General features: G+C 53.6%; 1 protein-coding gene across 1 annotated transcript; it reads left to right on the top strand.

The window, feature by feature from the left end:
- The first annotated feature begins 3,090 nt into the window (after positions 1-3,090).
- On the top strand, positions 3,091-12,113 carry Hpca (hippocalcin). The gene is made up of 5 exons (XM_051188873.1): positions 3,091-3,334; positions 3,624-3,709; positions 5,995-6,393; positions 11,464-11,569; positions 11,680-12,113. The coding sequence occupies exons 1-5, from the start codon at positions 3,115-3,117 to the stop codon at positions 11,775-11,777; spliced, it is 909 nt and encodes a 302-aa protein (XP_051044830.1). The 5' UTR covers positions 3,091-3,114; the 3' UTR covers positions 11,778-12,113.
- The last annotated feature ends 178 nt before the right edge of the window (positions 12,114-12,291 follow it).

Genomic DNA, 12,291 nt, shown 5'->3' with positions numbered 1-12,291 from the left:
CTGATAGAGGCCCAGGATTCAGTTTGCTCAGTGGGCAGCTGGGTGACCTGGGTAGACTGAGCCCCACCCCCATGGCAAGTGAGGCTTCCCCAGAGAGACCCCAGATCCGGCATGCCCACCCCCACCCTGCTGGTCCTGATTCCAGGCCTGCAGCCCCAGAGCGCTGGATTTCCCACTCCTCCCCAGCCATCCCCTCCTCATGGCCAGCTCCCTGGGGAACTGCCAGGCCTGCCCCGCCCCCTCCTGGGCTGTGCCCTCTGAAGCACTGCCACCCTGGGCTCCAGTCCGGGGGTGGTCCCTGGCACCAAGTGAAGCTGGCAGGACTAGGATTAATGAGGTTGAGACCCAGGGCATCTGGGAGACCCAACCCCTCCATCCCCCCGGAACCTCATGTCACAGTTCCCTGTGCTCTAAGCTGGGTGGGCAGGGTTTTCTGGAAAGGGGTGGCTTGAGGTTTTAATCACTTTATCAATGTTTGTTTGTGTAACTCAGCCCCCGAGATGCTTTCCCCTCCATCTGTCCCCACCATCTGCTTTCATCAGGGCTTTCCAAATCGTTGGGGACCCAAAAGACCTGGGATGGGGGTTGGGTCAGTCTTCTGAGTGGGCTTGAGAAGGGCCAGACCTTCCCACTACACTGACAGGCCTCCAGACTCACACAGAGTTGGGTTTAAATGATGTACCTCAAGGAGGAGATTTCAACTCCATGAGCCTCAGTTTCCACCTCTGTGAAATGGGGGCAACATTAGAGATCGTCAGGACCGTGGATTGTGAGATGTGCTGGTCTAGGTAGGGCGCTGCACACAGCAGGTATGGAGGAGATACGTGATGTCCTGGCAGTGTGGTAGAATAAGATAGCCTTCTTGGTTTCTGAAGTCTCACTTCTCTGCTCTGGAGACATGCTCCTCCTTCCATGGACCGCCTGTTGCCATGACCTGTCGGTCTCTCCTGCCCCCACTTCTACTCCAGGCTCTGGTTCTCTTTCCCTCTTGGACACCTCCTTCTCAGTGAGAGGGGTCGGGGCATCAGCAGAAAGAACCTGAGCATGCACACAGCAAGCCTTCAAATAAGGCAAACCCAAGGACCTGGGGACACTGGTGACTCAGCTGTCTGTCATGTCACCTGCCCAAACTCGGTCAGCAAGGGGCAGAAATGAGGGACCAGGGTTCCCAAGGAGTGATCCTTCTGCTGCCTTTACTTCCTTTCCTCCTTCCTTCCTTCCTTCCTTCCTTCCTTCTTCCTCTCTCTGTCTCTGTCTCTCTCTCTCTGAGACACTGTTTCTCTGTGGAACAGTTCTTGCTGTCCTGGAACTCACTTTGTAGACCAGGAAGGCCTTGAACTTGCAGAGATCCTCTTGCCTCTGCCTCCCGAGTGCTGGGATTAAAGGCGTGTGCCACCACCACCCAGCTGTCTGCTGTCTTTTCTGAACTGTTCTGAAGGGCACTTGGGTCTTATAATGTGGGGAACCCCTAGGCCTCCTCTTTGGCTCAGGAGCCTTTCCTGTGCCTCGGTGGCTCTTGGGAAGGTAGAGTGGCTGATGTGAGCAGCCTACGTGTCCAGGAGGCTCTGACTCCACTGTGAGAGGCACTCAGTGACATGTAGAAATGGGCAAAGAAAGCAGACGCCCTGGATGAGGGGACTCAGTCTCACCCTCGGAAGCACACCACTGTGGAGGCAGGATGCAGACAAGGGTGCTGAGGGAAGGTTCCAGAATCACTCTCCCAAACAAGAAAAGCATGGGAGCCCACTGAACCTGTGCCTGTGCTGAGTCAGTTTAGAGGAAATAAGGGCACACTGAGACCTTCTACCCAAGCATGGAGAAGAGAGACCAAGCCATGCTGGGAGACTCCAGCTTCAGGCAGGAGAGAAGGGAAAGGAATGGTAGGGGGCAGAGGGGATGATTCTGGGCTTGGCTCCTTTCCATGTCCCAAGCATGGCTGTCCTTCTGGACCCACCAGGGGAGGGAGGCTGTCGTTGGAGGGGTCTGGGGTGGGGGCTAAGCAGTCTTTACTCTCACCAGCCTGCAGGTCTTCCTGAAGGAGGCAGCTGGGAACCACCCACGTTCATCTGGCGTCTCTCAACGCCTCCACCGGGGGTCCCAACACAGGAGCCAAGGCACACAGTGGAGCCGGTGTTCCCAAGGGCCCAGCTGTCCCTATTCCATCGGGGTCTGGCTCTCCAGCTCTGTCAATGTACACCCCCTCTTTTCCTCCGAGTACAAGAGGCGAAGGCTAGACTGGCAGCCTGAGAGGCCTAGACGCCTAGAGGGGAGCTTTGTTTGGTGTCATGGATAGCCAGAACGATCTGAGCTGCAGGTAGAGAGAACACTTTGGGAAGAGCTGTCCAGGAAGTGACAAATGCTGTCAACTCCACCTTCTAAGGAGGTTCAGAAGCCAGGTTCACTGTACCACTTTTTTCTTGGGATAACGCTCCAGTGAGTTGTTGCATGGATGTCAAACCCACTCTATTCAACACAACAAAGACTCCTGGTCTCACCTGGAATGCAGTCTGAAGTGCCCATTGCTCTGGATTTGCCACTGCCTCAAGCTTTCTTCAAATTGCTTATCTAACACTATGCATGTTCTATCATTGTCTCCTCTGCATGACTGCAACCCGACTGTCTGGAACAGTGTGGCGTGCAGAAGCAATGCTTGACAAATATTTTTGAAACGGATGAATGAGAGGCCCTGAATTCAATCCACTCACTAGCTGTTAGACACTGGAACAAGCGTTTAACCCTTCATTGCAGAACACAAGAATGCCCACATCCTAGATATGGAGAGACGACAGAATTTAAGCTGTAGGGATTGTTACCAGGGCTGGAGGAGGGAGGGTGCAGCCTCCTGTACAGACAAGAGGAGCTGTGACCCAGTCAGGGTCTCTAAAGAGCAGCTGTCCTGAATGTAGACCAGAGGCCTACCCACCTCAGAAATCACCCTCTCCCCACCCCCCCCCCCCGCCCCAGGTGGAGACGTATTTCTGCATTCTCAGGTCATAGGCCTGCACCCGGAAAGGCTGGGGGAGGAGAGGATGCCTTGCATGGAGGGGTACTGAAAAGAACGAGGTACATTGATGGTAGGAGGTAGGTGGGACTAATTTTTAGAGGGGGTGGGGCATGGCATCCGGAGTAGTAGGCTGGAGAGGGGGCGTGCTCTCTGAGGCGGAGGTAGGCAGGGGGGGCGTGTCTGGCCCCTGGAAGACCTCGAAGCTGTGGAAGGGGCGCTCCCGCCTCTCCAAAGAGCCCCCAGCTCAGCTGGCTCCGGAGTTGAGGCGCGGGGGCAGTGAGGGTGCCTATCGGGTCCCGCCCTCGGAGCGACAGGCCGCCCCGCGCCCAGGTAGGGGTGGGGAGGAAGCGGGTGGCGCTGCCCCGAATTGTTCCCGGCTTAGGAGAGCGGTCCCTGGACACTGATCCACCTCCCTCCTTGGTCTTCCCGAGTCGACTTGCAGAACTGGGGGTCCCGATCTTCTTCCCACGGCGGGGTGCTCCCGAGAGAGGGGGGGCCGGGGCAGTGAGGACGTCCCGTTCCCTCTCCCGGGCGGGGGCGGGGGCGGAGCTTAGCAGCTGGTGGGGACCCCCCCAGGGGAGGGGCTCCGGGCCAACGCTGCGGGGCGTCTCCCTCACAGTCCCGCCCGCCCCTCCGGCCGCCTCTGCCGCCGCGCGCCGCAGCAGCGCCGCCTTCCCTGCGCAGTCGGTGTCTCGGCGTCGCTGGGTGAGTGGGGGCAGCTCCGGCCGGGGCCGGGGATACGGGGAGGGCAGCCCCGGAGCCAGGAACCCACGTCCAGGACTCCCCAGCCCGCTCCTCCCGGTCCCTCGTGGGATCCCTCCCACCCGTGGCGCCGCCAGCCGGGGGCTGCCCGGGGGGATCGCGCGGCGCTCTCCAGGGTCCTGACCGCCGAGTGGCCGGCTCCCAGGAGTCGCGCGCCGTCCGTCCCGGGCGCCCCCTCCAGGAGGGACCTCGCACCGAGTGCGGGAAGGATGTAGGCGGGGGCTCAGGGCCGGAGCCGGGGGAGGCTTGGAGGGGATGCCAGGGCGGGTTTCTCGAATCGAGCTGTGAGGTTCCTCCTATTTTGGGCACCGAGGGTCTTTGAGGAGAAAAGAGACCCTTCTACCAGCTGGCAAAGGCAGTGCCGAGGGTGGCCGGGAGGAAGGGGCACCTGGAGAAGCGCTTCTGCCCAGCGCATCGCTCTGCCCCCGCCCCGCTGACCCAGTTCCTTGGACCTTGAGGAGGGGAGTAAGGGACATGCTCCCCTGCTCAACCCTGCGCATTTCCTAAGTCCCTTCCCACACACTTGTTCTGTGGCGCTTCAGCCTGGGGCAGAAGATGCTGATCTAGAAGGGGGGGCACCAACTTACAGGAACATACATGACACATTGCTGAGGACAGACACAGGTTTCCTCACGATCCCGAGTACATTATTCTCTTTGTGACAGGTGCATAACCTCTCAACACGCATATAGAATTCACGTGCAGACATGCATAGAGACGCATAGTGAGACAGATGCGGTGCAGAACCCAGGATCCACATCATGTGTGAGCACACGCATTCCACATGTACCCACACACATGTGCACAGAGCTTCATGTACCTTCATGCACAAAGAGCCCTCTTTATCTTGTCTTAATTGTATCTCCAACCTCAGGAGCCACTTTTGCACATGCCCCTACATTTGTGTCTAGGACTGCCTGGCTACCCCATCCACCCAAACGGCTTGTCCTCAGCCTCACACTTTAGTCCCTGCCCTGAGGGGACCTTTCAAACCAGATAAAAGGTGAGTGTTGAGGGAGGTTTGGGTGGGCAGGGAAGGGCTTTCCATGAAAAAGAGTCCTTAGCGGGTCTGGAAGGGTTGCAGCTCCCTCTCCTGGGACCTGGCAGCACCTGAGTATAGAGAGACAAATGAGAAGGGTCCCTGAAGGTCCCACGTGCAGCTGGCCATGTGAGAGGTGTCAGCATTCGAGTTGGCGTGTGATGGCATGTGTGAGACATGTGGGGTTGTGGGCTGGTGTGTCTTGATGCACAGTGTATGGGAGTTGCGCGTGGTGCCATGTGTCAGTGCGTGTGAGTTGTGGGTCAGCGTGATTGTTGTATGTGGTGGCTTGGAGACCCATGTATGGTGTAGGATGGTAGGAGAGTGACATAGAACCTAAGGAGTGCATCTAGTGATCTGTATGGCATTGTGTGTGCTGGGGACATGCACTTGCATGTCATGCCTGACTCTTGTGGAGCCTGGGTACATGTAAATCATTTTTACTCATTTAACATGTATGTAGCACTTGCCTACTCAACCATGGTTCTGCTTCTGCGTGCTCACAAGGATTAACTAATTTAATTCCCTCAATACCCCTACAAAGTAAGTACTGTTATTAAACCCACTCTGCAATTGAGACAGAGAGTTTAAGGAAATTGTCCAAGGCACATAGCTGGTAAGAGGGAGAGCTGGGATTTGAACTCGGGTGATCTGACTCTGGGGTCCAGGTTAGTGCCTCTTGTTGAGTACAGGAAAAGAACCTGACAGTGTCTATGCTGCAGGAGCTTTGCGGGGTCAGCAGGTATCTGGGAAACCATGAGAGAGCAGCAGGTACAAAAGAGGGCTCAGAAGCTATGCACCCTCTAGGAAACCTTGGGGTCAGCTCTACCCTCTAGTGGCCTTGTGACCTGAAGCAGATCATCTCAATTTCCTGAGCCTCCTGTCTCGTGGAAAATGGAGCTGATCCTCAGATGTCTCCTTGGGAGGGGCGAAAATGTGCACTTGAGAGCAGTGCCAGGAGGGCATCAGTGAGTGTGAACTAACCCCTTCCTCTTCCTCCGGTCCGCTCTCCAGACAAGCAGGCCGCAGAGCAGGGTGCAGGCTGTGTGATCAGGGGCCCACCTCTCTCTTCCTGGGTCAAACGAATCTGGGATGTCTTATGTCTAAGGGCCCTTCTGTAGTGGTGTCAAGTGACCAAAAGGACAAAACCGTTGCTCTCTGTCCCTTCACCTCCTTTGGGGGGACTCAGGTGGGACTTGGCTCGTCTGCCATGGGCAAGCAGAACAGCAAGCTGAGGCCGGAGATGCTGCAGGATCTGCGGGAGAACACGGAGTTCTCGGAGCTAGAGCTGCAGGAGTGGTACAAGGGCTTCCTCAAGGACTGCCCCACTGGCATCCTCAACGTGGATGAGTTCAAGAAGATCTACGCCAACTTCTTCCCCTACGGCGATGCCTCCAAGTTCGCCGAGCATGTCTTCCGCACTTTTGACACCAACAGCGATGGCACCATCGACTTCCGGGAGTTCATCATTGCTCTGAGCGTGACCTCGCGTGGCCGCCTGGAGCAGAAGCTCATGTGGGCCTTCAGCATGTACGACCTGGATGGCAATGGCTACATCAGCAGGGAGGAAATGCTGGAGATTGTGCAGGTGGGCCGTCACCGACTCTGGCTTCTCAGTCGTGGGCTCAGAACACCCTTTTTAACCTCTCAACACACCTGGTCTGCAAGTGGTGACAGGGGCTCTTCTTCCCATCCCATTCACAAAATCCTTTAGAAGGAAATGCTTTTCCATTTAAAGAAAAGCTGAAAGCTAAAACTGCTGTGGAGCTAGAGGCAGGAGGGTCAGGAGTTCAAAGCCAGCCTCGGTTACCAAATGAATTTGAGGCCAGCCTGGACAATAGGAAACCCTGTTTCCTCCCCTACTAACCTAACAACAACAAAGGAAAAAATGAAAAGCCAAGGAAGTTCCTATTGTATCCTTAGCTACATTCACCAGCTAGCATTTCCCGGTATTGCTTTATCTCTGCCTGCATATCATGCTTTTGGGTTCTCAGCATTGACCCTTTACCCCTCCCCTCAGGTAAAGGATGTATTTCCTAAGAATAATAAGGCATTCTCTTACATAACCCATAGCATGGTTATCCAAGTCAAGACATTTAACATAGAAAAAATGCCATTGTCATATGCAGATCCTATGGTACTGCTCACTTTCTTCAGAGTGTCATCAGTAGCTTTTCATTTATTTATTTATTTATTTATTTATTTATTTATTTATTTATTTATTGGTCTTGATCTGGGGTCCTGCATTGAATTTTATTAGTCACTAGATAGCTCTGGCTGCTTTGGAACTTGCTTTATGGCCCAGGATGCTCTCCAACTCACAGACATCTGCCTGCCTTTGCATCCCGAGGGCTGGGACTAAAGGTGTGCCACTATGACCATCTTTGTTATTCTGAAATAGTTCCCCATCTTGCTTTGTCTTTCCCATCTTGCTATTTCTGCTTTAGACAAATTATATTTGGCTTGGTTTGATTTGGTTGGAGACAAGTCTCTCTATGTAGCTCAGACTGACTTTGAACTCATGGTCAGGCTTATAGATATGTGTCTCTTTGCCCAGTTATGTTCCACACCCAGCTATGCCCATTCATTCATTCATCCATTCATCCATTCATCTGTTTTCAGTGCTCAGATCAAACTTGTGCTTGTCAGGGAGTCCTCTCCCTCTGAGCCTCATCCCCAGCCCACGAGCACTGTTTCATTGACCCTCATTTACTAAGGAGGAAACATGCTGTGGAAGAAGGCACTTGCTGGGGACCTCACAGCCTGTGAGTGGGCCACCTGGCTCTAATGTTCACATGCCATCTGGATACCCAGCCGTCTCCTGACTAATTGAAGGAAGCACCACCCAAGCCAGTACTGCATGAGGCACTCAGACCCCCGAGCTGAGGGCATCCTTAAGGTAGCCCCACAAGTCTCAGGCAGGTAGAATGGCTTTCTTGACATGTAGAAGCGGGACTGAGCCCAGCCCAGCCACCTCTCCAAGATGCCTTTTGTGAAGGCTCTGAGCTTCTGTGCAGGAGACGAGGCTTCTGATTCTGGGCTGGCGTTAGCTCTTAGGTTGCTCATCTGTAAAACTGGAGCAGGGACAGTGATGCTGATTGCACAGAGCGATTTAGAGACCTGTCATGCATGTCTTTTCTTAGTACAAATTTAAGTATGAAGCACACTAGACTTATTTTGAAAAAGCCAATCACTGCTGTTCAACATTGAGGATGCCCAGTGCTATGATTCTATTTTATCCACCCTGTTCCTTGCCACCAGTGTGTGATGATGTATGTGAGGGTCAAGCCCCTACTTCTCAAAACTCCCACAGAGATCAAGGGGGATGGCAACTCCATCTGGGGCTTTGTAGGTACTCAGCAAATGTTAGTGACTGTCCCTTATTCCTTCTCCATACGTCATGTGCACTGGCCTTGTAAGCATCCTCAAGATATGCCTTGAGAAGTGCTGCCACACAGCTTTGCATGAGGCCCCTTCCTGCATCTCTGCATCCTTCCCTTCCAGCACCTCTGCTGATGTCTGCTCTAACTTATCTGACCCACTGGCACCCCTCTTACTGGAGATGTGGATCTCAGCCTCCAGCTTGAGTGGAATGGCTGCCTTGGCAAACGATATGTTCTCTATGCCAGGAGCTTGTTGCCTCAGCTTTTGTCCCAGAAGCCTGTGAACCATGAACTCCTCTTTGGAGGCAGAATGATGGGGAACTCTTGGGGTCCCTGCTGGAAGGGTCAAGATAGTGGTGGAGGATAGTTTAGGGATCTGCTGGGTACCTATAAATTCAGAGAGATGCTCATGTTTTCCCACTTGTACACTGGTAAATCTCAGCTCTGCTGAAGTCACCATGCCCAGTGCAGTGGTTAAGCTCACCAATTTCTTAAGGACCCCTGGATCCTGTTTTCACCAGCTTTTGCCCTCTAGACCCCGACTTCCTCTATGGCAGTCTGGAGGCTCCAGACAGCTATTGCAGACAGAGCTCTGAGAACCCCAGGGCCTGATTAATGACAAGTAGGCTCCGGTGAAACTCTGAGCGAGCAATCTAGACTTAATCTAATTAATCTAATCTAATTAATTAATTAGAAGGATTGTCACAAGGAGAATGACCATTCTCTAAGTCACTGCTCAGTCATTGTCCCATCCCAGTCCTATACTGGCTGGTGGCATGGTGGGAGGGAAGAGGCAGTGTGCTTCTTGGGGCTCCCACCCTGATGGAAAAGACTAAGGCACCATCCACACTGATGAGGCCAGTGACACGTATAGACAAGTAACATCCAGGAGTCCTGGGGACTGAAAAAACAGAGGTCACAGTGGATGCATGGTGACAATATAAGCTGCTGTTTAGTGGTCTCTCACTCCAGCCAATCACTGTTCTAGTTTTCTATCCCATTTAATCCTCTAGAGCAGGGGTTCTCAACCTGTGGGTCTCAACCCTTGTGGGGGGGCAGTTCTGAGTGAACTTTTCATCAGAAAACACAGAGATTTACATTACAATTCACAACAGTAGTAAAATTAGAGTTATAAAGTAGCAACAAAAATAATTGTGTGGTAGGGAGGCCACCACAACGTGAGGAATTGTATTAAAGGACCATGGCATTAGGAAAGTTGAGAACCACTGGTACACACAATCCTGATAAGATAGACACAGTACTCCATTTTACAGATGGAAACTGAGGTTCGGAGAGGCTAAATTCTTGTCCAAGGGTACACAGCAAGTGCAGAATGGACCAGGATGTCACTCCAGAGCTCCTGCTGTCCATCACTACAAACTGCCCAAGCATCTTTCTAACAACTAAGAGGGAGCAGGCCCGATCTATTGCCTCCCATCAATTCCCTTCCCAAACCTTGGTTTCCTATCAAGAAAAAGGGAGATTTGATACCTGCTTTCCTGGGCTGACGTACAGTTTAGAAATCCTGCATGTGTGTCAGGTACTGTGGTGTACTCATTTGGTCCCAGCACTGGGAAGGCAGAGGTAGGGGACACATCACCTGGTCTACAGAGTGAGTTCCAGGACAGCCAGGACTATGCAGAGAAATCCTGCCTCACAAACCAAACCAAAACGAAAAGGAAGAAGGAGGAAGAAAGAAAGAAGGAAAGGAAGGAAAGAAGGAAGAGAGAGAGAGAGGGAGGGAGGGAGAGGGAGAGAGAGAAAGCAAGCCAGAATAAAATCCCTGAACATAGAACCTGGCACATAGTGCTTGCATGAGAAATGAATGGTAGTTATATTATTCTAGGCAGAGTCTGTAAATGCCAGGGCATCTGAAAAGCCCAGGAGTGTTCAGTTGTGGCAGAATTGTCCCTCCAGCAAGGCCTGGCGGTGTCAAGGCCAGCATTAGACAGTTTGGGAAGTATCTTGAATGCCAAAAGCAAATGGTTTGGACTTGGTCCAGAGGGTGGTGGGAGGCAACAATGGCCTTTAAACAGGGAGTTCCCTGCCATGTGCCAAGGCACCGCACTGGGATTTGGGAATCTTAGAAGTAGCAGGGGCTACTGCTCTTATCTGAATGGTGGGAAGCAGGCATAACCCTCTAGGGAATTAATTACTTCCTGAGAGGTGTCCGCTAAGCAAGGGCCCAGCAGACTCTGTGCAGCTGATGTGCCCTGACCCTGGCTGATTCACAGATGCTCTTGCTAGGGGAGCATTGTAAACCGAACCCCAAGGAAGAGTGGGAGGCAGCACCCTTAAGGAGCTGGTGCACCGTGGGCCTAGAGGGAGGTCTGTGTGTGCGGGAAGCGAGGGGGTGGCCTGCTGGTTTGGGGACATGGTAGTGGAGAGTTGTATTTGGAAAGAGCGTTCAGAGGCAGTGTGTGGGACAAATCTGAAGGAAAGAGGCTAGGAAGGCGTAGTGTAGAGACGAAGCTGGACACGAAGGGGGTGGGGAGGGATATAGCATGGGGAAGAAAGAACGTTTCTTAGAGGAGGTGCCATTGTGAAAATGTTGGAAGTTTGAGGTGACTAGTCTGGCCTTTGAACTTCAGGGAGCAGAAACACAGCCCATCCCACAGGCCGAGCTCTACGTGCTCTGTACATTTAGCTCAGAAACTCTCCTTCGTGTTGCCTCTGGAGCACCTACACGTGGCAGCTTCCGCCCTCAGCCCAGCAGAGCTCAGGCTGTCCCTGGCCCGGTGGCAGGTGCTCATTTGCAATCGTTTGCATAATGTTCCCGCCCCTTCTGGGTCCCAGCTTGCATTGACATTCTGCGCCCCCTGCGGGCCACAGACCACAGCGCAGGCCAGTGCCCTCTTCCCTCAGCTTAGCGCCCCCTGTCGGTCACTAAGCGAGAGCTCTAGCTCAACTCTTATCCCCAAACATACCTTGTCATTCGAGGCACTTTGCTATCTAGGCTTCAATGTCCTCCAACATCACTTGACTCTGTGCACCCCAAATTCTTGGCATTCGCCTGGAGTTTGCAAGTTGCAGTGTCTTTGTTCATCATCTCTATCAGCAATTCTCACCTGGCCCTCCAAGGGACCTGCCCCAGGCAGGGTACTCTTCAGTTACCCCTCTTCTAGAAAGCCTTTTTCCAGACTTTCCTTCCCTCCTCCATGGTCAGAGGAGCATGACCATGAGATGTTTATAGAGACAGAGATAGGGATGGAGCCTTAAGGCGGCTCTTTTCATTCCCTGATGCCCTCTCCCCTCCTGACCCCCACCCCTCCTAGGCCATTTACAAGATGGTTTCGTCCGTGATGAAGATGCCTGAGGACGAATCGACCCCGGAAAAGAGGACTGAGAAAATCTTCCGCCAAATGGACACGAACAACGACGGTGAGTGTCCCGGATGGGGGTGGGCGGCCTCCCTCCCTTCCTCTCCTACACCACCTGCCTGGTTTCATGGCTACCTTCTCCTCGCCAATAGTCCTCCCTTCACCCCACAGGCAAGCTGTCACTGGAAGAGTTCATTCGTGGGGCCAAAAGCGACCCTTCGATCGTGCGCCTGCTGCAGTGCGACCCCAGCAGCGCCTCCCAGTTCTGAACTGGGGAGGAACCAGCTCGCAGCCTCCCTGCCTTCACCGGCCCTCCGCTTCCTCTCCTTCGTGTCTATCCAGGCTGGGGCCAGACTGGGGACCCCTTTTTGGGGTCTGCACTGTGGGGGGCCTCTGGAGAAGCAAACCCTGCCAGGAAAGGGCTAAGCAAGACAGCCGTTAGCACCCATGGCCCTAGAGACAGAGTCTCCCTTAGTGGGACCAAGATGACCCTCTGGTTGGTCTGTCCCTATTCTGTATTCTTTATTCAGACAGCTGGATCACCTTCCACCCACCCACAGCCCCGAGACCCTTCCACAACGCGGGGGCAGGGAGAGCTCCCCCTCGGGTGGCCCTCAGCCTGGAGGGAGATAGGGAGGTGCCCAGGTGAAGAATGTTTTGGTTTGGTGGGGGAGACAGGAGTGATTCTTGGGGCTTTGGGGAAGTTCCCTGATCTACTTCCCAGCAGAAGAATACTTCCTGTCCCAGCTCTTGCTGGCTGGAGGCTACGATAAAACAGATCTC

The sequence above is a fragment of the Phodopus roborovskii genome, unplaced genomic scaffold (assembly GCF_943737965.1).
Source record: "Phodopus roborovskii unplaced genomic scaffold, PHOROB, whole genome shotgun sequence".
In the NCBI taxonomy this organism is placed as follows: domain Eukaryota; kingdom Metazoa; phylum Chordata; class Mammalia; order Rodentia; family Cricetidae; genus Phodopus; species Phodopus roborovskii.
Note: the sequence above shows the minus strand (reverse complement) of the source record. Positions and strands in the feature narration are given on the sequence as shown.